Source organism: Wickerhamomyces anomalus, assembly GCF_001661255.1.
Source record: "Wickerhamomyces anomalus NRRL Y-366-8 unplaced genomic scaffold WICANscaffold_1, whole genome shotgun sequence".
In the NCBI taxonomy this organism is placed as follows: domain Eukaryota; kingdom Fungi; phylum Ascomycota; class Saccharomycetes; order Phaffomycetales; family Wickerhamomycetaceae; genus Hansenula; species Hansenula anomala.
Window position 1 is genome coordinate 2,779,926 of NW_017567110.1, and position 23,201 is coordinate 2,803,126.

The 23,201-nt window shown below is 34.5% G+C and overlaps 12 protein-coding genes across 12 annotated transcripts; 5 read left to right on the forward strand and 7 right to left on the reverse strand.

Annotated features, from left to right (window-relative positions):
• Positions 1-980: 980 nt before the first annotated feature.
• WICANDRAFT_88590 (uncharacterized protein) lies at positions 981-1,411 on the reverse strand (the record flags this gene model as incomplete). The annotated part of the gene is made up of 1 exon (XM_019186166.1): positions 981-1,411. The coding sequence occupies exon 1, from the start codon at positions 1,159-1,161 to the stop codon at positions 982-984; it is 180 nt and encodes a 59-aa protein (XP_019041988.1). The 5' UTR covers positions 1,162-1,411.
• Positions 1,412-2,596: 1,185 nt separating this feature from the next.
• On the reverse strand, positions 2,597-4,609 carry WICANDRAFT_26064 (uncharacterized protein; the record flags this gene model as incomplete). The annotated part of the gene is made up of 2 exons (XM_019181224.1): positions 2,597-3,402; positions 3,700-4,609. 2 exons carry the CDS (start codon positions 4,607-4,609, stop codon positions 2,597-2,599), a joined length of 1,716 nt encoding a protein of 571 aa, XP_019041989.1.
• A 344-nt stretch (positions 4,610-4,953) lies between these two features.
• Positions 4,954-5,838, forward strand: WICANDRAFT_25079 (TLC domain-containing protein; the record flags this gene model as incomplete). Its single annotated transcript, XM_019181097.1, has 1 exon — positions 4,954-5,838. One exon carries the CDS (start codon positions 4,954-4,956, stop codon positions 5,836-5,838), a length of 885 nt encoding a protein of 294 aa, XP_019041990.1.
• Positions 5,839-5,885: 47 nt separating this feature from the next.
• Positions 5,886-6,504, reverse strand: FMN1 (riboflavin kinase; the record flags this gene model as incomplete). The annotated part of the gene is made up of 2 exons (XM_019181378.1): positions 5,886-5,974; positions 6,036-6,504. 2 exons carry the CDS (start codon positions 6,502-6,504, stop codon positions 5,886-5,888), a joined length of 558 nt encoding a protein of 185 aa, XP_019041991.1.
• Positions 6,505-7,869: 1,365 nt separating this feature from the next.
• Positions 7,870-8,528, forward strand: WICANDRAFT_88592 (uncharacterized protein; the record flags this gene model as incomplete). Its single annotated transcript, XM_019186167.1, has 1 exon — positions 7,870-8,528. A coding segment is annotated over exon 1 (476 nt), but the record flags the coding sequence as incomplete, so codon positions are not given.
• Positions 8,529-9,519: 991 nt separating this feature from the next.
• On the reverse strand, positions 9,520-10,680 carry WICANDRAFT_20622 (nucleoporin GLE1; the record flags this gene model as incomplete). Its single annotated transcript, XM_019180881.1, has 1 exon — positions 9,520-10,680. A coding segment is annotated over one exon (1,161 nt), but the record flags the coding sequence as incomplete, so codon positions are not given.
• Positions 10,681-11,992: 1,312 nt separating this feature from the next.
• On the forward strand, positions 11,993-12,735 carry WICANDRAFT_88594 (uncharacterized protein). Its single transcript, XM_019186168.1, has one exon. It carries the CDS (start codon positions 12,143-12,145, stop codon positions 12,641-12,643), a length of 501 nt encoding a protein of 166 aa, XP_019041994.1. The 5' UTR covers positions 11,993-12,142; the 3' UTR covers positions 12,644-12,735.
• Positions 12,736-12,744: 9 nt separating this feature from the next.
• WICANDRAFT_88595 (uncharacterized protein) lies at positions 12,745-16,009 on the forward strand. The gene has a single exon (XM_019186169.1). The coding sequence runs from the start codon at positions 12,812-12,814 to the stop codon at positions 15,902-15,904; it is 3,093 nt and encodes a 1,030-aa protein (XP_019041995.1). The 5' UTR covers positions 12,745-12,811; the 3' UTR covers positions 15,905-16,009.
• Positions 16,010-16,099: 90 nt separating this feature from the next.
• On the forward strand, positions 16,100-19,173 carry SEC26 (coatomer subunit beta). Its single transcript, XM_019182655.1, has 2 exons — positions 16,100-16,218; positions 16,271-19,173. The coding sequence occupies exon 2, from the start codon at positions 16,281-16,283 to the stop codon at positions 19,101-19,103; it is 2,823 nt and encodes a 940-aa protein (XP_019041996.1). The 5' UTR covers positions 16,100-16,218; positions 16,271-16,280; the 3' UTR covers positions 19,104-19,173.
• A 95-nt stretch (positions 19,174-19,268) lies between these two features.
• MRPL7 (mitochondrial 54S ribosomal protein uL5m) lies at positions 19,269-20,168 on the reverse strand (the record flags this gene model as incomplete). The annotated part of the gene is made up of 1 exon (XM_019181057.1): positions 19,269-20,168. One exon carries the CDS (start codon positions 20,166-20,168, stop codon positions 19,269-19,271), a length of 900 nt encoding a protein of 299 aa, XP_019041997.1.
• A 271-nt stretch (positions 20,169-20,439) lies between these two features.
• Positions 20,440-20,826, reverse strand: WICANDRAFT_26484 (uncharacterized protein; the record flags this gene model as incomplete). Its single annotated transcript, XM_019181269.1, has 1 exon — positions 20,440-20,826. A coding segment is annotated over one exon (387 nt), but the record flags the coding sequence as incomplete, so codon positions are not given.
• Positions 20,827-21,022: 196 nt separating this feature from the next.
• On the reverse strand, positions 21,023-23,074 carry LYS4 (homoaconitate hydratase LYS4; the record flags this gene model as incomplete). The annotated part of the gene is made up of 1 exon (XM_019181218.1): positions 21,023-23,074. The coding sequence occupies one exon, from the start codon at positions 23,072-23,074 to the stop codon at positions 21,023-21,025; it is 2,052 nt and encodes a 683-aa protein (XP_019041999.1).
• Positions 23,075-23,201: the final 127 nt, after the last annotated feature.

Here is a 23,201-nt window from a genome sequence, read left to right on the forward strand (position 1 = left end):
TTGATGATTAGTAATAGATTACATAATAATAGGTGCTAATCTAATACCTTCAAACCAGAACATTAATAATTATAGTGCCATGGTTTATAATGTTTTTGAAGAAGAGTAAGAGCTAACTATCATATAGCTAAGTTTTTGAAGCCTCCGATGTGAAAAGTAAGTGTTATGCAGCGAGATTTTAATATTCGATCTAATACAGCACGTTGGGCTGCTATGAGATCATGAGACTACAATTAATTACCAGCTTCTCAAAACAAAGGTTAATGGAATGCTCCAAAAAAGATGATTCAATCAATAGAAATTGAAATCACTTATATAATACCTAAATCAAGCCCATTTCTCCTGTTCTATTCAACCAAACTTCGACGGATTTGACAGCCATTCGCGAAACCTGATCTCGAACAAGGTTATCAAATCCATCAAAAGCAGCTTAAATAGAAGAATAAAACCAGAAAGGCATTCAGAAAGCACGAAATCCTATTTAAAAACCTGTCAGAATACATAGTAATGACTATCCGCTTTTACAAGTCTTTTATCGGTTCCAAAGACGTTTTAGCTAAATCTGCCTGTCTCGCTTATCAGCCACATAATTTTTGTATTCTTTGACACCCATTTTTTCTGATTTGGTGATGATGAATCAAAACGATGACAAAACAACAATTATTACTTCCATTGATGAGCCTTTAGCTGCTGCTCATACCTGATCAAGGCTGACACAATCACCATTACTAAAAGCTGGATACACGCAGTACGTTTTTGCTCCGATAAAAGTGCTTTGGGTGTTGGATATATAAACTGGCTGAATCCAATCTTCATAAACAAACTGCAATAATATAATTAATATAATGCATCGGTCATGTCTAGCTCAATTCAACAAGCGTCTGGTGAGAAGTCCCATTTCAGATTCTATGATCCTTTCAAAAAAGATAGAGATCTCATATACAAACACATTGGCCTTACAAAGAAGATAACAAAGTATTATCAATATGGAGCAATCATTTTATTAATATCTTTAACCCTCATCATCCAAATAACCAAATTGCTAACATACCTTGCCAAAAGAAGAACACTCAACTCCCCTTCATCTTCATCAAAATCATTTTGGTCAATCCAATCATTAAAGTTACAATCATTTCTATTAACTAAACCATCACTACCCATATTTTCATACCTATTCAACGATTATAAAACATGTATCATAATATCCACCTATTATTTAATCAACGGATTTGTGTTTTGGTACAAATTACCAATGGATGATTCTTTCAATCTAGCATTAAGAGCGGGTCTTGTCTCTGGTACAAATATCCCATTATTATATTTAATACCTTTAAAGTCTGGTCCTTTATTATATTTGATCAATCAATCTTATGAGAATATGATTGTTTATCATAAATTCATTGGTATCCTTGTTGTTTTAATGGCTTTGGTACATGGTGCTGCATTCTCATATTGTTTGAGTTGGGATTATTTATTGAATGATATTAAAGCGAAAACTGGGTTTGGCAGTATTAGTGCATTCATTGTTTTAGCTATTGCATCCACTGGTGTTGTTAGGAACAAGTTTTATGAATTGTTTTACTATTTGCATATTTCAAGTTTTGTCTTGTTTTTACCAATTTTTTATCATCATCATTATGTTTGTAAACCATTTGTTATTTTTGTTACAAGTTGTTTAGCCTTTGATAGAACCATTCGTTGGTTTTCCAAAATTTGGATATTGGAATGTGAAGTATTATCAATTGATCCTGAAGATGATATGTTGATTCTTTCAATTGATACAGATATAGGGAAATTATCCAAATTTCAAAAATTTATATCATTCTTATTATTCAAAACATCAAATTCAAACTTTACTTGGGATTTATCAAATCATTTATTCATAAATATACCCAAAATAAAATTGCTTCAATCACATCCATTTACAATAGCAAATACTCCAGATTCCAAGAATCCAATTTTAATCATCAAGATTCATTCAGGTTTCACAAAGAAACTATTCAATAAAGCACAACAAAACAAAAGATTCACTTGCTTTATACATGGTCCATATGGTAATTCTGCTCAAAAATTCCCCAATATAATCAATCCAGATCCATTCATGGAATTACCAATCCCATATCGTATTATCAACCATGAATCAACTCCATTAATTGGGCCAACTAAAAAACAAAAGTCATATACCCAAGTTACCACAATTTCCAATCCTTCTTCAATATCTTCATTAAGCTCAATGAATTACAAACGACAAAAGATTATATTAATATGTGGTGGAGCAGGAGTCTCATTCACGTTACCTTTACTAAACATTTATCACAATAACCCACTATATGATGTTTCATTCATCTGGGTAATAAGAAATACCAAACCACTTAGACAAATAAAATTTGATAAAAGAGATGATATTATAATTTGGTGTACACAACAAAGAGGAAGACCTAATGTTAAAAATCTCTTGTATGATACAATAAATACAACATATTCCAAAGTAAATATAATGGCCTGTGGACCAAATTCATTAATTCATGATATAAAGAAATTCTCAACTTTTGAAATTGAGAAAGGTAATGATATAAATCTAATAACTGAAGAGTTTTCATTTTAATCCATAATTGGTCTCTAAATAAACGTTGATACCCGTAATAATACACCACCATGTAACTCCAATGATCCCAATCTTCCTATCAATAAACCAACCATTAAGAGGAATAGCCACTGCATAGAAAATCAACATTAAAATCAATCCAAAACTACTCATTTTGAAATTCAAATCAATCTTCAACTTTAAAAATTGTGAAGAATTCTCAAAATTAACAATCAACCCATTAATACCAATTCCAATCAAGATATATAATAATGGCGATCCGAAACATGCATTTATACCAATGACACTAAGGTTCAACTCTGCTAATGTTAAATTTGAGATTAAATCTCCCGTGGAATTCCCCAATGCCAATATTGTCAATCCTAGTAAACTTTCAGAAATCCTGAAAATGACACCAATGTTTTTCAAAATGGTTATAAGATGTGATGATGTTGTCACTATGATGAGGATTGATGATACGAATCCCACGAAAGGGATTGTATATCTGTGATGATGATGCAAAATGATGTTGATTAATAAAAGTGAAATGGAGATGAGTAATGTTAGATAAATGGGGAGATTTGTGAAAAGTAGGTATTTGAAAAAAATTGGAATGATGAATAATTGAATATTGAATAATTTTTTTTTGAACTCTATTAATGATTGAAATTCCCCAATTTCAAGATCTTTTGAAAAAACTGGTATTAACAAGTTGAGTGAAAATAATAATGGTAATGTTGCTATTGATAAGAATGAATTTGTATCAGTTTCATCATTAAAAGTTGCAAATAAATGCATCCATATTGAATCCTTCTCTTCTTCAGCTTGTTGCCCTTGTACTATAGGAATTGCAATTTCCTCCTCTTCAACTCCCTCCAATATTATAGATGGTGGTTGAACTGGTGCTGGTGCATACAGAACATGTTTAACCAAAGGATCACTCTCACTCCTTGTTCTTATCACCTCATCTGTTGATACACTTCTCTCTGGAAATGAAGGTACTTGTAAATCTCTAAAATTTTCAGTGCTCCTCACACGAGGTGAACTTATTGGTCTATTATTAGTTTGGAAATCTGGGGATTTTGTTCTCCATAATTTCATAGCATCGTAAAAACTCAATTTTTGTAAACCTTTTGACTTATTTTCATCTAATGATGATCTTATTGAATGCTCATATCCTTCTTGAGGAACTAAATTTGGTGTTAAATAGTTTTCTTCATCTTGACGTGGTGGCATTGGCATCAATTCTTCAGGTTCTTTACCTTCATTTGTGAAAAAAATTGAATAATTGACATAGATCAGATATAGCAACACCATCAAGATACATTCAAAATTCATCAATTTTTCATCATGAACAAAATATAAAGATATTAAAATCAAAGCCATGAAGAAATACAAATCTTTGCTAAATTCAAAATGATTCACTTGAAAAGGTTTCAAAATACCCATGCTTCCAATAACAAAACAAATCACAAAGTTTGCAGAGCCTAATAATTCACCAATTGCCAAAGAGCTCGAATTTGATTTGAATGCAATATAAGTACTGAAAATATCTGGAGTTGCATTCCCCAAGGATAATAGAGTTAACCCACTGATTCTATTTGAAATCTTCAAGTGCTTTGATAACAAGTCTAGATTTGGATAAAGGAAATTTGAAGTAATTAATCCGAAAATAATGAATATTATAACTAACCCAATGAAAACTCCTAAACCTAACCCAATCCTAATTCTTGAATCTTGATCACAATAATAAACCCGAGATATTTTGAACAAATCAATATCACAGTTCTGTGTAATATAAGAGCATATAGCGGATGAATCGCCTTTTTGGAATCCAGAAACATCACAAGTGTGATGGTCTGTCAAAGTGTCATTATGTTTAGCAGCAATATTAATACTCTCACCTTGATAATCAATTGCAGCAACGTTCAAGCAGTAAAAAAAAAAGCCTAGTGGGAATAAGTATATGAACAAAATCAGCCAATGGTGTCTCTGGATGGTGCTCCTTACTTTATAACGAGCCATCAGCCTTTTTGTTTTTGAATTACTACATTCTGTATACAAAAGTTGTTTTAAAAGCTGTTTTTTTGACATTTTTTGAAATGACAGTATATTCTGATTTGGCCCAAAGAGGTAATATACCTATCTGGGAAAGGGTCACGTGCACGAGATAAAAAAGAACAAAATTTCGCGCTTCTGTGTTTTTTTCCAATTGAACCGTGATCTGGAAACGGTTTGATCGAAGGTCTGATTGGAATTCTGAGGGGGGAGCTATTGGTATCCATATTCAATCCTTTTCACTGTGTTTGCTGAGTGATAGTCACCGTCAATTTGCTACTAGACTCGCATTGTTGCTCCAGGAAAGAAAAATGGCTTCTCAAATCGCATCGTTCTTTACATCAAACAGGTATCATGATCCTCTATCACATGTTGAACTTCCCTTTATCAACCAATACGTGAAACCTCTATACAACAATGAAGTACTAGATAAACATATCCATGAACTGGTTATTATCATCCTGGGCTATCATTCAATTTATGTGTCATCCTCAATATTTGCGCCGTTATTATTCCCAAACGCGTTCAAGACCTTATCTACTAAAAACAAGATTGATTTCCATATTCATGTTGTTTCCATGGTACAAGCCATTTTGATTCTATTTGCAATCATACCATTGTTCAATGATCCTATTCTTTCAGAGGATAGAGTGTTTGGATATACGCCCTATGGTGGATTGATTGCAACTATGGCTTTAGGTTATTTTCTTTGGGACACTATAGTTTCACTAGTTTATGTTAGGTATTTTGGTATTGGATTCCTACTTCATGGAATTGTTTCATCTGCTGTTTTTTGGATTGGTATTCAACCTTATATCGTCCATTATGCTGCGATTTTCATCTTGTTTGAAATTTCAACACCTTTCTTAAATTTAAGATGGTTTGGTATAAGATTTCCAAAATTGTTTCCTGATTGGTTTAATCTAGTTAATAATGCTATTTTGATTTTGATTTTCTTCTTTATTAGAATTTGTTATGGATGGTATCAAGCATTCCAGTTGGGTACTGATTTTTATAATGCTTCAAATGATGAAAGGTTCAATCTATTATACACTATTGTCATCATGGGTGGTAATTCAGTCTTGAATGTTTTGAATCTTTATTGGTTTTATAGAATGGCTAAAGTTGCTTATGCTGTGATTGCCGATATGCTTTCTGGTGGGAATGAACATGATGATGCTAAAAAAGATATATGATATTCCTACAAGAAAAACAACAACTGAAAACAATAGTAATTTCTATTCTATAAATCTTTATATTGTTGATATTCTGGAGTCTCTAAAGTCTTCAGCCCAATACTGATATCTGTTTGAATGTCTTTGATCAACGCTTCTATGGTATAGTATAGTTAGTATAGAGAAATAGAGAGATGTTAATGCATTTGGAAACTCACCTTTTGTAGTATAATTCAATTCTGGTCTTATATAACCCAATACATTAAAAGACACAGAGGCACCATAAAACGTCGTTGGGAACTCGTGGATGATATGTAATTCCACAGCTTTTTCTTTATTTCCATAGAATGGGTTCCATCCTATTGACATAACCATTGGTAATACAACATTTAGATCCTCACCATCTTTTAAACCATATCCGTATTTATAATCAACATCTGTTCCATTTTCTCGTTGTTTTGTTTCCGTTATTTTGTGCTCGTCACTTTTACCAACTTTAGCGAATCCAAAATAGACACCTGGATCCAATGTTGTAACTTTTGAAACTTGTTTAGTGGAAACGTTAGCAGTTGGGATACCTAGTTCTGAAGAACCTCTTCCAAAACCTGCCACAATTTTCACGTTTCGTTCTGTGATGGGATATGGTGCTCGTGGTGCTTTTGGAATAGGGACATCTGGTCTGGCCATGGCGACTGTTCTTAGAAGGCGTGGTACGGTTGTGATATGGGCTCTGGAGAGTCTGCAAATTGAGTGTTTGGTGAATATTGAGAACATTCTTCCTTAAAGAGTCAAAAACTTGTACTGAATCACGATTCGCGAATTGCTCTTAAATGTGAAATTGATAAAGAATTGAATAATCTTCACTTCTGAATTTGCCACAAGAAACCATTGAAGAACTTCGTTGTTAAAATGGATCAAGAGGGTGAATCAAAGGATGCTAGTATCGAAGATGTATCAACTGCTGGTGGAAAAGGTCGCAAAGAACTTGACTTGAGCTATGGCAGCCTTCCACAGGAAACTCGCTTGTTCTTGAAGCACAAGAGGGAGTATATCACAAACTTATTCTCTGAAGTTGGGAAAGGAATCTGGGAAATAGATTTGCTCAATATCTTTGACATCCAATCCCAAGACAAGATACGTATCAACTCGATGTTGATAAAGCTTTTATTTGATTCTTGCTTTATGTTGACTTGTGATGGTGACAATAAGGATTTTTTGAATGAAATTGGGTTTACAGGTAACTTTTACCTGTTGTACAAACTCATTTTGGTCTTGCCTACTTTTACAACTTACATATTAAAGGATGATGGTAACAATATAGCTGATTGGAATCTCAACAATATGATGGTTGGTCAAAATGAACGCTTAGCTCCAGAGACAGTGCCATCTGGTACTAGTTTGATTAGAAAAAGAAGGCTTTCTGCAAATGATTCCGGCTCGAAAGGTTCTCAACAGAATTATATTAGAAACATTGTGGCTGGAAAGTCACTAAACATTAGATATGTCAATGCAAAGATCCCAAATCCTGCTACAGCTGGTGCAAATGATAAAAAAACAATCTTTGATGAGTTTCGCTCACTTTCAGACAAAATGGAGGGATACTTGGACCAAAGATTGAAAATGATTGAATTCGACAAGCTCTGCACAGAATATGCACACATTTGTCAAGCCATATATAATATAGCACCAGAAGAGATTGATCTTTCAACATCAACAGAGGATTCCACGTTTGCTCCAATATTTGACAAACTTTACATTACACCAGTGATGAAATTGGTAAACTTGACTTTGTCAAAAGAGAAGGAATTTGTTGCAAGCAGAGTAAACTTGAAAATTGCACCCAATCACTTCACAAATACTTTTAAACCAGATGATGCTGAAGAAGCTCATGGAATTCCAGATATCACCATTTTTCACAAAGATACAAAATCTGCTACACTAGTTACAGAAATCAGAAAACCTTCAATTTTCAAAACCGAATTCAAGATGAATAACCACCGGAACAAATCAAATACAGAGCTTCTGCGATATGATCAAATGGAATCGATTTTTCTTCAAAGCTTAAACCACAATTTTCTTTGTAATAGAGATTTCGGATTAATCAGTGATTTGGAAGGTACTTTTTTATATCAGCTCAAGTCCATTGAACCTCATGATTCAGCTGAGAGTACTGGAAAACATGATTTGGTGGTTGAATATATCGTTGTCAAAAACATTTTGGCTGGTAATATGGTTGAACACGAAAACATGCAAGGCGATAAAGATTTGGCATGTAAATACTGGGAGGATCTGTTGGGAAATGAAAAGGTTTTAACTACAAGGTTATTGATTTCTGTTATTTTGGTTTGTAAAATTTTATCAGTCAACTCTGGAAATGCTAATGACTATAATTTGCCCAATGAAAGTGATCAAATAGAGAAATTGCAAAACATTTTTCAAAGTTTTGTGGGTCCAAGAATAAAGATACTGAAAGAACGCACTGAAATAAATTCAAGAGAAAGAGGATTTGATTTTGAAGTTGAAGGTCCTCTCTTGAAAATGCACCGATCGAGTCAAGTTTCACAGCTCCCAAGCAACAATACCTCTGAACATAAATCACCTTCAGCAGAAGATGATAATATTGCCGCTTCAAAGAATAGTAAGGTCGAAGAATCAGATGATGAAGAGTTTTTTGAGGTGGTAAAACGTGGAATAATAAATTATAAATTCCCTTTATTGAATGTTCAAATAGAAAATGCAATTTGTGAGAATCAAAGATTCTCTTTAATTTTGAGAATGAATATTGCAAATTTCATGAAAAAATTTGGCAATGGGCTGAAATCTATTGAAACTCATTTGCTTGATGGATTAAGAACAAGGTTGGGCAACAATGTTTCAGATTCCGAGAAACATTTAATTTTAAAAGTTTATGACGAAAATAATATAAAAGCTGTGTTTTATCAATTAATGTTGGATTATAGAAATGCCTTCCAGCCATTCAATTTCGTGGACAGTCGGGTTATCAATATGTACAATGGCAGTCCTAATGCATATTATCGCTATGTTCTTGATACAGAGTTTTTGGCTGAAAAAAAAGCTTATATTCAAATTGTTAAGAATAATCTTTCATGTTTGAGAAGAGCAGAGGATGGTGACGATGCTGCATTGAAGGAAATAATTAAAATCCCAAGAATTATCACAGTTATTGAAGAAGACGAGTTTCCATACTTCTTATATGAGGAAATTGAGATTCATGGTCCTTGTATTGTGATGGAGGAAGTTTCAAAAGATAAACCACAAACAGAAGATGAATTGAAAGAAGTTTATGAAGAAGTGGAAAAATTACACAGACTGGGTATATGTCATATGGATCTTTCTTTGAGGAATTTGTCTTACTCTAAAGATCAAGGATTGAAAATCTTTGACTTTGGTTATGCCCAGTTTCAAGGTCTGACTGAAGAAGATTGGGATGCACTTTGTAAGTATGATTTTGAGTGTTTGGACAAGATCAAATCTAAACTAGGAGAAACTGATTAATTGTGCTTAACTCTTGCTTTGATTTGCTTATTAACAATATATTTGCTCTACTTTAAAACATGCAGTGTAGTTGACTTGTATTTCTAAATTAATATCGGCAACTACTAACAAGGGAGCACTTTTGAGCTAAAGTCAAAGAGATATCTAACTCAAGTTTTAATTGGTTGCTATTTAATCTCATGGCTCCATCTCGTCAAACTTGTTAATTTTCCCAGTTTGACTCCAATCTTCTCCTATGGTTTGTAAAGTCTTTGCAGCCGATAATTTCTTATCCTCGACCGACTGTACCCATGACGTCCATAATAAATTCAACATTTTGACACCTTGTTTGCCATAAACTTGAGTGAATTCAAATGCGGAAGCTTCCCACCAAGATGAAATAACCATAAAATGTGCATTTGTTAATAAATTATTGGGTTGATTCACAATTCTTGCCAACATGATCCATCCATTTGAAATTGGTAATGGATGTTCCAAATTGTTGTAATATTTAGCATCTAATGGTAATCTCGTCAAGACACTATATACGGTCATCATACCAGCCATTCTTTCATCATAACTAACTTCATCTTCCCATTTACTACCATCATGCCTTTTCCAACCCATACGTAATCGACCTTCCTCTGTATCAATTGCACATGTATATCCAATTACAAATGGACATTTTTTCACAAATCTAGCAATTAAAAATTCTTTCAATTCAGGAAATTCCACCATCAAATTCAAAGCTAATTTACCCAATGGTAATGAAGAACTTGCATGAGCACGAACTTCAGTTTCAGATTGTGCCACTATGGCTTTTGCCACAAAATTCATTATCCATTTGAAAGCTAGTTCATTTGGTTTTGTTTCATTGATTAATGTGATAACTTCATTACTTATGCGTGATAATTGGGATAAACTATTTGTTAATTGACCAAACTTTGGATTGATTTTTCTTTTATGTTTTGAAATGGCATTTTTAGTTGATAAATCTGATTTAACTTTCAAAACAATATCTGATTTTATCTTTTGGATTAATTCTTTATAATGTAGGAATTGTTGTTCAACTTCAAGATAGTTTGTTATGCCTTTACCCTTTTTAGCTTCCTGCTCCTCTTGTAATTTTTTTTGCTTTATAGCCTCCTCTTCTTTCTTCTTTTTCTCCTGGGCAGCTTTTTCCTCTAGATCTTGTTTCTCTTTAGCCAATCGTTCAGCCTCTTCTTTTGCTTTTTGTTCAGTTTCTTTACGTATACGTTCTTCTTCCTCTTTTCTCTTTCTTTCTTCTTCTTCCTTTTTCTTTCTCTCTTCTTCCAACCTTTTTTTCTCTTCCTCTTCTCTTCTCTTTCTCTCTTCTTCTTGACGCTTTCTTTCTAATTCAATAGCCTTGATCTGTTCAGCAACTTCTTTAGAACGTTTTGAAGCTCTTGATTCCAGATCGTTGATAATATGCTCTTGTCTTCTTTGGAAAAACGCAGCTTCAGGTCTTTTGGTTTCAGATATTGGAGAAGATGTATTTCCATAGTTTAAATGACTTGATTTAGTTTGTCCCAGTATTGGAGATGATGCTATATTGGGTTGTCCCTCTTCAACTAGTGATGATCTTCTTGTATGTCTCGTTGAAGTTGGCCTGCTTGTATGTCTGCTGCCTGGTCTAGAGTTTATTCTCGAACTCAATTGTGAAGATTCCAAAGCCATCAGATAACGTTCTTTGAATTTTAGATCTTTGAGTAATTCAGATAAATCATCAACATTTTCTGACCCAGAACTTGGTGGAGCTGGTTGTTGTTGATTTCCAGGGGAGTGGTAGTCCGATTTAGCTAATGGAGAGGAATTGTAAACTTGATAAGTCTTTCTAAGCTCTTTTCTTGCCAGATGCTTATTTGTAGGCGTCTTGGAAGGTGTTAGGATTGATTTCAATGGTGAAGAGTCTATCAAACCCAAAGGACCATCTTCTGTGTATTCGTCATCTGAAAGGGAGTCGTAGCCTGGATCAATGTCGTCGAACGAGCTGTTGGGGATTGTGCGATGCGGACTGAACCTCATTCTGGCCTAGCAACAGTTCCAATTTGCGTGTGTTGTTGTGATGATTGTTTGGCTTCTGTTGATGTTTTCAAAGTACTTTTTTTTTACACTTCAAGAGAAAAAAAAACAAAACTTCAAGAAGCTGGAAAACTCGAAACCAAATAAAACCACTTTTGAACGAATAAGAATGCCACCAAGAAAAAGAACTAGGGCCACTGCCACGCAGCCAAAGAGTGAGCCAGCTGCTAAAAAGGCTAAAAACCCAGTTGATTTGGCTCCTTTACCACCAAAACCTGTTGTTGACACCTATAGACCTGATGATCAAGAAACCAAAGAGGAAATCGCTACAAAGGTACAAGATCTAATACTAAAGACCTCTGAGAGATTGAAAGTGGAGACAGTGGGTCAATTCCAATTGCGAGTCTCGATATCAAATACTGAAGGAGACTTGTTACTAGGTGAAGATGGGAAAACTAATGTGGAGAATATTCAAAAATCATCAAATACTATCTTGTTGATTACCGATAAAATTGTTGGTGGTATCGATAGGGAAGTTATAATAACGGGTGGTATTAAAGAGATCATAATTGCTACTGTTAAAATAAGCTATTTCTTAGCAAATGTCCTTGAAATCGGGAAAATAGATACAACTTATCATACAACGTTGTTCATTTCAAATAATTTGATTGAATCAGTTGGTACTACCAAGTTGAAAGAGTTGATACCTTCAATTGACATATCATCAGTTTTTGTTCCTTTTTCGAACCATCAATCAGTTTATCTTGCGGGAAGAATATCCCATTTGATGTCTTCACTTGCCATTTTGTTGGAAAATGTTGCTGGTATCTCTAAACAACAATTATTAAAGGATTTCCCACCAGAACAAATTCCAGTGATTGGATTACAAAATGGCGAGTTCATACGATCTGAAACAAATCAAAGATTATTAGATAGAAGTAAACAATCATTAGCTAAATACCTAAGCCAGGATTATAAAGGTGAAAGACCACAACAAGTTGATCCAAAGATCCATACTCAAAAACAGATTGAAGAAGCTATAAAGGAGTCACAAAAGAAGTCCAAGACTCTAGAAACATTAAAACATGCGATTGATGTCCCTGTGGATTTCATAAGTTCCATTATTGGTAAGAATGGGTTAAAGATTACAGAGATTAGGTCCAAATCCAATAGTAATGTCATTATAGATGACCAAATCAAGAATAACCTCTACAAAGTGGTGACCATCACTGGATTGCCAGAGTCAAACCTAATTGCTCTTCAGTATATAGCTGGTCTCATTGTCTAAAAAGGAACCATCATTTTACTCCGATCTGTAGTTTTTCCATAGTTAAGCCTTTTTTCTGCAAGGGGACGATTTAGTTTTTTTTTGGAAGAAAAAGACAAAAATAGTCAAAATATTGACACTTTTGAACCCATCAACAACTTAACAAATCGTATACATTGAGAATTGAGAATGGGTGCTGGTGACAATCCAAAGAGACGGTCGCTGCTGTTCCCCTTCGCCAAAAGCACGCCCAAGGAGACCAAGTTCGAGGTGGTGAACAGAAAGAAGAATCCTGCTGCAAACCTCAACAGGCCTTCTGCTCCTTCACCGTTTGACTCCCAGCCTTCAAGACCCCCAGAGAAGAGAACTAGCTCACCTAGTCCCGCTAGCTCTGCCTCTATGCTTGCCTCCAGTGCTTCTAGAGCCAAATCACCACCAGCTTCAACTACTTCACCGCGTTCCACATCACCTCATCATATCCCATTGGATTCTCGAGCTATTAACCCTTTTAAAGCTCATCATCATACTTCATCATCCAAAAAAGATGCCATTTCTCAAGCTGATTTACCATCATCTAATCTCGATGTCAACTTCAATGTACCTCCAGTTCCAGATTATAATTCAACACTTCATGCCCCACCAGTCACAATAAAAGGAAGAACAGTTTCATTGACAAAGAAAGATGCACCACCAAGAAGAAAACCACCAACTCTTGGTACTGTGGTTGATCCTCAAATCAATAACAAGAGTGTTTCAGATTTATCAATTCAAAGTGCTGGCTCAGATTCATACTCTTATCAAAGCTCTGGATTGGATTCAAGATTGGCCAATGATCAAACCAATGCTAGGTCTGTTGAAGAGACTACATTGGAAGATGATGACGAAAATGTATTACTTCCTACAATACAGAAACCAGAACCTGCTGCTCCTCCAAGCATTGTTGTTACAGAAGAACTCTTAAGCGCTGTCCCAAAAGATACTGAAGATGAGGAACTGGAACAAGTGGAGCAAAAGACTGCTGATTTGAAATTATCAGAGCCATTAGATGAAGAACCAGAAGTCCCAGCAAAAATTGAAACGCAAGTTGAAGAATTAGACGATATTGAAACTTCATCTATCCAGGATGAACCAGAACTTAACATCAAACCAATTGCTCCATTTTCTGATCCCTCTAAAAATACATCACAAGTTGATAGTTTCACCTCAGCTTCAGAATTTATGGATACCGAGCAAGTGGAACAAGTTCCAAAAGTTGAACCAAAGAATGAAACTCAATATGATGATGACCCAGATTCAAGTTTTGAAATCAAACCATTATTTTTCCATAAAAAATCTAAAAGTTCAGCTTCTGAAGGCGCACTAAGGAATGATGCTAGTATATTCACCACTGAAGGAGTTGTTACATCACCAAAGCCGACCCATGCAAAACAATTATCACTGTCCGATGATATCTTGAAAGATATTGAAGATTTCCAAAGCGCAATTCCTTCACACGTTCAAGATGAAACTGATGAAGTGTCTCCTGTTTCCCCATTAGCTTTACAGAAAGACACAAGACCAACAATAGGTCGCACTGGACTTTATGATGAAATTAGTGAAGATGAAGATTATAGTTTCGAACAGGATGTCCCTCAAAGACAACTTGTTGTACAAAACCCAGATTCAGAAATAGAAGATACCAATGAATCACTGTTTCAAGATTCCTCAGACGAAGGTCATCAACCTGGGAACTATAATGCGTTTGATGATAAAGAAGAATTGAAACAAAGCGAGTCTTATGATTATGACCATGTTGGTGGAATGAACCTAGGTTCCCGTGGTAGTTCAGTTCAACCAGAGATTGATTATCATAATAATGATAATAATGCACCGAAGAGCGACCATCAAAGAATACCACTTACAGATGATGAAACCGGAGAGGAGGAGGAAAGTTCGAAAGTGTATGAAAATGAATTCAACAAATTTGCAGATGAAGCTCCAGATACTACTAGTTCATATGAAGGTAGATTAGCAATACCCAGATCTCATTCATACCATAACATACCGAGTGATGTTGCATCACATAATGAAAAAGAATCATACAATTCTAACACTGGAAGCTCACCTTTAAAATCAACCACGTCAGAAGAAGATGGTGACAAGTTAACTTTTGAACGTCGTTCAGTTGGAAATGCAAGCAGTGATCAAGCGTCATCTTATAATTATTATTCGCAAGCTGCTCAAACCAGAAAGTTCCATGTTGTAAATACTGGTGATTATTCAGATGAAGATCAAAGCTCTTATAATCCATCATTTGATAGAGATCACCCGGAAAGTTTAGATCATGATTTTAGTGTTGTTCATCAACAAATCACCAATAGCTCAGATAGAGGAAGAGATACAGATGAGGAAGATTTATTAAGTTTCACTGCCAAATCTCCACAACAAACAGATTTCAATTTCGAAAATAAAACTACTCCTCAACAAATGATGGGAAATAACGTTAGTGATGTTGATTTATCCCAACCTGCTAAGATCACTCCAGTTTCTAATCTTGATAGTCCAACTTCAATTACAAGTCCTGTAAATTCATATGATCGAAGGGAAGATACAGTGGCTCCTGTACAATATGTTTCAACTTATAATGGGTCTTCAAGAAGACCACCTCCATTGAGTGACGCTCCAAAGACAACTAGAGTTGCTCGAAGTTTATCCACATCTGTTCCACCTCCTGTCAATTACAACACTTTGCAAGAAGGAATAGCAGCAGCAGAAACTATACATCCTGTCGAGACTCATGAACCTGAAAAATCAAGCTATGTGGAAATGTTGAGAATGAGTTCAGGAACTGCAAACAGTGATGTCCCAGCAAGTGTTTGGGGGTTACCTATTGGTATTGCAGATATCGACCATTCCAAACTAACGGCTACTGCTTCGAGAACTGCATATAAGAGAGCTCAAAGAACAAGTAAGAGTGATTTGAAACATGGTAAGATTAAACCAAGATTATTGGCTTCAGAAGTTGATGATGATGATTCCACAGAAATGGTTTCAGGAATCGAGAGTCAATCTATAGACCTTGATAAGTCCAGAACACCTTCAATCCATTCACCAACTCAATCATATTTGAATTTTTCACCAACTAGAACCCCTACAAATACTGGTGTTTCAAGATCTGGTACCTTGATTGGAGATAAGATTGGTACACAATTGGGAAGATCCGGAAGTGTGATGAGCACAGTGAAACCTGTGAACAACATGACTCTGTTTATTGCGAACCCTGATATCGAAGAAGATGATTAGCTCGCTACTTAATGAATAATTTATTTTGACTACTTGTAGCTTTGACTATTTGATTTCCTCTTTGGGAAGTCAACGTCAGATCATTGAAATTTTCGAGAAATGGCCCCCTGGTGAAAAAGAACAACAACAACAGTTTTCATTGGAATTCAAGATCCAAAAGACATCGTCAACCAACTTCTTTTCAATTAGGCATTGGTCAAGACTATCAATACAAGCTATTTGGATCTGAGACAAATTCATTGAACTTGTTTCTTTGCTGATTCTTTTTTTTAACGCGCTTTTAAAGACAAGAAAAAAAGATTGACAAAAAAATTGTACGTGTTATTTTAAGTGATAATTGAAAAGAACAACAACTAACTGAACAAGAATTGAAAGAATGTCAGAAGCTGCTTATACTCTGGTCTTTGACCCGAACCCAGCTAGCAAAGTTTCTGTTCAAGAGTACAGAACTTTATTGGAAAAGGGTAAAGATGAATCTAAAATTGATGCAATGAAACAAATTTTGATTGCAATGCTTGACGGTAATCCAATGCCAGAATTATTGATGCATGTTATTCGTTATGTTATGCCATCAAGAAACAAAGAATTGAAAAAATTGTTATATTTCTATTGGGAAATTGTTTCCAAATTAGATTCTGATGGTAAATTAAGACAAGAAATGATTTTGGTTTGTAATGCAATTCAAAGAGATTTACAACATCCAAATGAATATATTCGTGGTAACACTCTAAGATTCTTGACAAAATTGAAAGAACCTGATTTATTAGAACAACTGGTTCCATCAGCTCGTGCCTGTTTAGAACATCGTCATGCTTATGTTCGTAAATATGCCATTTTTGCCATATATTCAATCTATTTAGTTTCAGACCATTTGATTCCAGATGCACCAGAAATTATCAATGATTTCTTGATCACTGAAACAGATCCAACATGTAAGCGTAATGCTTTCATTGCTTTGGGTAATTTAGATAGAGAAGCTGCTTTACGTTTCATTCAAGAAAATGTTGCTGCATTAGATACCATAGACCCATTATTACAACTAGCATTCATTGAGTTCATTAGAAAAGATAATGCCCCTGAGTTAAGAACGAGGTACATTAATTTACTTTCAGAACTACTTGAATCAACTTCAAACACTGTTATTTATGAAGCAGCAAACACATTAACTGTTTTAACAAGTAATCCATCATTTATTTCATTAGCTGCCAACAAATTCATCGAATTAGCCATCAAAGAATCTGATAACAACATCAAATTAATTGTTTTGGAAAGAATTCATGATATTCATAAAAAAAATGCTGGTATACTGGAAGATTTGACTTTAGATATCTTGCGAATTTTATCAACTCCAGATATAGATATCAGAAAAAGAGCTATTGAAATTGCATTAGATTTGATTTCTAGCCGTAATGTTGATGAAGTTTTAAAATTATTGAAAAAAGAGTTACAAAAAACAGTCACTTCAGATGCTGATAAATCTGTTGAATATCGCCAATTATTGATTTCAGCTATTCATCAAACTGCTATCAAATTTGGTCAAATTGCTGCCAGTGTTGTTGACTTATTATTAGAATACATTGCTGATTTATCATCCACTTCAGCTTCTGATGTCTTAAGCTTCATTAAAGAAGTTGTTGAAAAGTATCCAGATTTAAGGAGTTCAATTGTTCATCGCTTATTACTATCATTGGATAATATCAGAAGTGGTAAAGTGTTCCGTGGTGCCTTATGGATCATTGGTGAGTATTCTTTAGAAGAAAAAGATATTCAAGAAGCTTGGAAGCATATTCGCTCAAGTGTCGGTGAAATTCCAATCATTCAATCAGAGAGAAAACGTATTGGTGAACCAGAAGGTGAAGAAAAACCAGAAGAACATAAAGCTAACGGATCAAAACCGGTTGTTTTACCAGATGGTACTTATGCTACTGAATCTGCTCTAACTTCAGAAAAGAAATCCACAAAAGAAGAAGTTAGACCTCCGTTACGTCAATTCATTCTTGATGGTGAATTTTACACTTCAGCTGTTTTAGCTTCAACTTTTGTTAAGTTAATTTTAAGATTCCAAGAAATCTCTCAAAATGCTCAAATCTTGAATGCTTTGAAAGCTGAAGGTTTATTAATTCTTGTTAGTATTTTAAGAGTCGGTGAAACTTCATATGTCAGTAAAAAAATTGATGAAGATTCAGCTGAAAGAATTTTAACAGCTATTACCTATATTGCTGAAGGTAAAGAAAGTAAATTGTTAGAAATTGCCTTTTTGGAAGCTACTAGGGATGCGTATAAAGTTCAAGTTGCTGCAGAAGATAAGAGAAAAGCTAAATTAGACGAAGCTGAAATTGCAAAGAACTCACAACAAGTTGATGATGTTATCCAATTTAGACAATTCGGTAAATCTGAAGGAACTGATGTTATTGAAGAAGATTTAACATTAGCTACAGGTGTTAAAGTTGAAGAAGATTTATCATCTAGATTAAACAAGATTGTCCAACTCACAGGGTTTTCAGATGCAGTTTATGCCGAAGCTTATGTTAAAGTTCATCAATTTGATGTTGTTTTAGATGTTTTATTGGTTAACCAAACCACTGAAACTTTACGTAACTTGCATGTTGAATTTGCAACTTTAGGTGATTTGAAAGTGATTGATAAGCCAACAACACAAAATATTCCACCACATGGATTTTTCAAAGTTCAAACTACTGTTAAAGTTACTTCAGCTGATACTGGTGTCATCTTTGGTAACATTGTTTATGATGGTGGTCACGGTTTCGAAAATAAGGTTGTCATTTTGAATGATGTTCATGTTGATATTATGGATTACATCAAACCAGCCAAATGTTCTGAAAACAAATTCCGTACCATGTGGAATGAATTTGAATGGGAAAACAAAATTGTTATCAAATCTAATTTACCATCACTTAAGGATTATTTGGATGAATTATTAAAAGGTACAAATATGACATGTTTAACACCAGGTGCTGTTATTGGTGAAGAATGTCAATTCTTGAGTGCTAATCTGTATTCAAAATCATCATTTGGAGAAGATGCATTGGCCAATTTGTGTATTGAAAAGAAGACAGATGGTCCAATTGTCGGTCATGTTCGTATCCGTTCCAAAGGTCAAGGTTTGGCGTTATCATTAGGTGATAGAGTTGCTGCTATTGCTCGTAAAACAAATAAGGCCAAATTAACAGCTGTTTGATAAAATAATAAAGAGAAGGTATTGATAATTTTGATTATATATAAAGAGAAAAAATTATTTTGTATTGTTTAAAAAGAACGATTGTTTTTTATGTTATTTCTACATGTAGTTAATCATGATCTATTTACATTCGTTTTATAAAACATTATCAAATTTACAAAATCCTCATGGTTTTCTTTCAGTACCATAGAATGGGAAACCATAAGCACTTAGTAAAGTTCTAGCTTCACCATCTGTTTGACCAGTAGTCTTGATAGTCATTGTCATACCATAAGTAAACGGCCAGTTATCTTGGTTACTTTCAATTTCTGGGAAGAATTTAATGTCTTCTGGAGTTAAACCAAAAGTGATGTTACCATTTTTATCACCAGATCTAACAGTTAAACCTCTAAATTCACGAATTCTTGGGAAAACAATTTCAGTTAAAGTTGCAAGGAATTGAGATAACGGTCTACCTTTCAATTCAACTTTAGCACCCATTGGCCAACCTTTACGTAATTTCCATGCAATGACATCTGATCTTGAATGGATAACTTTTGGTTTAGCATTTGTTATTTGTTGTAATTGTAAGGCAGCTGTAATGGCATGATTTGAATTTTCTCTAGCAGCTCTAGCATAACAATTTATCACTAAAGATTCAATTCTTGGTATGTTTTTAGTAGTATGTGGTTTATAATCTGTAGTTTCCACAGCTGAACCTTGTGGTTTTCTTAATGAACGAGATGGATGATTTGGAGATGAACCATCCCATTGTCTTCTTTTTAAACCTAGTTGACGTCTTTCACCGTGTTGGAAGTTTATCAACAACAAATCCGATTGGATAGAGTTTTTGTAGTATTCTTCCACTCTATCTTGGTGTGTGGCAACTGGTCTGAATGCTGGGTTTCTTATATCATTCTTCTCTAGGTTTAATTCTGGGAATCTTGGAGATAATTTGTTCTTGTCAATTTTGACTAAATGATGGACTGGCTTCACTGTGGAACAACCGACTCTTCCTGAAGCAGCACTGGTGGTCGAGAATAAACGAGCACCTCCGTGGCTAGCAACGACTTTCCCACTGAACATCTTTGGCCAACTTAATAGTTCAATAAACCAACTTTTAACTGATCTTTGATCCAACTTTTCACTTAAATTTCGAAGGTTATTTTGGATTTTTTTCACGAAATCACCAAAAACCGGGTAAAAAGTGGATTTTTGCAAGGAAAAAAAAATTTTATGATGAGAAGAGCTTTTGATAACTACTGCGATGAGCTAGATCTTTAAAACCACAAGAAACATCAACGACGAAAATGGCTAAGAAAGAAAAGAGTGTCAAGGAAGAATCCGGTGAAGACAACTATGAAAAAAGAATGTCAGCTGTTTTGCCATTTGCTAAACCATTGGCCCCAAAGAAATTGAACAAAAAAGTTTTAAAGACTGTTAAAAAAGCTTCAAAAGCTAAACATGTTAAAAGAGGTGTTAAAGAAGTTGTTAAGGCTTTAAGAAAAGGTGAAAAAGGTTTAGTTATTATTGCTGGTGATATTTCTCCACCAGATGTTATCTCACATATCCCAGTCTTGTGTGAAGACAGTGCTGTTCCATTTGTCTTTATTCCATCCAAAGAAGATTTAGGTTCTGCAGGTGCTACAAAGAGACCAACTTCAGTTGTTATGGTTGTTCCAGGTGGTGGTAAGAACAAAAAATCTGATGGTAAAGCTGAAGAATACCGTGAAGGTTTTGATGAAGTGGTGAAGGAAATTCCATCTTTGGAATAAATAATTATGGGAGTTTAAGAAAATGAGGTATGAAAACACATAATACACTGTACATTAGCATCAATACAAGTTTGGGTAAACAAAAAGAAAAGGACATTTACAGTAGAATTATGCGTAATTTATGAATTTTTATTTTCTATTGATACAATCTAAAACGAATACTATTCACAATTGTGACTTAACCCAACCTTCAAGACCACCTTTAACAATAATTTCTTGCAAATTTGCACCTAATTCACCAACTTTTTGTTGTAAAACAATTTCACCATCTTTACCATCTCTAACAGTAACAGTGGCAGTTTCAACATCCCATTTTAAAAACCAACCAGTTCTTCTAGTTAATTCTTGTGGAGCATCTTTATATTTTTCTCTCAACATGTTGATTAAATCTGGGATTTCTAAAGTCAACAAGGCATTATTAATACTATTTCTTGAGAAAATGTTACCAAATGAACCAGCAACAACTAATTTCATATCTCTAGCTAAAATTGCAGTAGCAGCTTGTTCTCTTGAAGAACCTGTACCGAAATTGAAACCTGAAATGATGATATCATCAGCATGTGTTTTAGCACCAAATTCAGCATCATAATTTTCCATACAAACTTCAGCCATTTTTTCTCTTGAAACATCATCTTGGTAAGTATATTTACCTGGGTAAATACCATCAGTGTTAATATTATCAGCATCACACAAGATTAATTCACCTTCAATTGATTTTGGGAATTCTGGCAAGACTTCAACACCACCAGTGGTTGCTTCAGCCTCACTTGTTGGTTTTTCTGGAATGATAATTTCGGTCTTGATACCTGAAGCACCATTAACTGGAGAACCATCCAATTCTTCAGGACCACAAATTCTACCACCAACTGCACTAGCAGCAACAACTTCAGGAGATGCTAAATAAGCCAAGGCATCTTTTGAACCCATTCTACCTTTGAAATTACGATTTGTTGCAGAGATACCAACTTCACCTTCTTTTAACAAACCAGTACCTAAACCGATACAAGGACCACAACCAGCAGGTAATGGGATAGCACCAGCTTCTAATAAAGTTTCCCAAGCACCAACATCTTCAGCATCTTTTTGAACATTTGATGAAGCAGCAGCAATGTAAAATTCAACACCTTTAGCGATTTTATGACCTTTAACCACGTCAGCAGCAGCTTTAATATCACTTAGACGAGAATTTGTACATGAAACTAAATATGCCTTATTAATTGGGATGTTTTGGTTTGAAAGATCAGCTAATGAATTTGAAACTTTAACAGAATTTGGACCAGAAATGTATGGTGATAAAGTACTTAAATCCAATACTAAATGTTTAGCATAATAAGCATCTGAATCTGCAGCTTGTTTATGATCAATCAAATCTTGGACAGTTTGTTGATTAACTCTTGGATGTGGTTGAGGTAAAACTTTCAATCTATCTTGATACCAATTGATTAAAGTTTCATCAACAGGGAACAAACCAGATAAAGCACCCCATTCAGTGGTCATATTGGCAATGGTTAATCTATAATCGATTGGAAGTTCATTTAAATATTCACCAGTGAATTCAATAGCATGATTCAAAACTTCATCATTGTTGAAAACACCACATAGTGCCACGATAACATCTTTACCAGTGACATTTTTTGGTAATTTCCCTTTCAATTCCACTTTAGCAACTGGAGGAATCTGCCACCAAGTTTGACCAGTGGCCCAAATCGAAGCAGCATCTGTTCTAACGATTGGTGTACCTAAAGCACCAACACCACCATAAGTGTTTGAATGAGAATCAGAAGCAACGGTCATATTTAAAGGAAATGCATAACCTTCTTCAATCATGATTTGATGACCAATACCTCTACCAGCAGGATAAAAATCCACACCTTGATCTTTAGCAAAATTTTCAATATTTGAATATTTTGTTAAATTTTTTTCAGTTTTATTTTGAACATCATGATCTAAAGTCATAACAACTTGTCTATTATCTTTGATTGATTTAGCACCAAGACCTTTGAATTTTAAAGCAACTGGCCATGAATTATCATGAGACATACAATGAGCAGGTTTAATTGAAACATAATCACCAGATTTAACAATTTTACCTTGCGGTAAACCAACAGCATATTTTTGAACAATTTTTTCAGTTAAATTCTGACCAGCTAATGATCTTGATGTTGTTGAGAAGCAACGAGTCGATAGTCGACTTATATTCTGAGGTATGCTAACCATTTTATCGTTGATTCTTTGGATATTGATGTATGAGGTTCAAGTGTGACTAATCTCGTAATCTATTTTTTTTTTCACTGGGGAAGATTGAAGAAATTGGAGTGAAGATGAAGAACTAGAGACTAATGGG

Excerpts from the sequence above, each read along its gene's own strand:
- WICANDRAFT_88594 (XM_019186168.1), top strand. The coding sequence starts at position 12,143 with ATGTCTTCACTTGCCATTTTGTTGGAAAATGTTGCTGGTATCTCTAAA.
- WICANDRAFT_88595 (XM_019186169.1), top strand. The coding sequence starts at position 12,812 with ATGGGTGCTGGTGACAATCCAAAGAGACGGTCGCTGCTGTTCCCCTTC.
- SEC26 (XM_019182655.1), top strand. The coding sequence starts at position 16,281 with ATGTCAGAAGCTGCTTATACTCTGGTCTTTGACCCGAACCCAGCTAGC.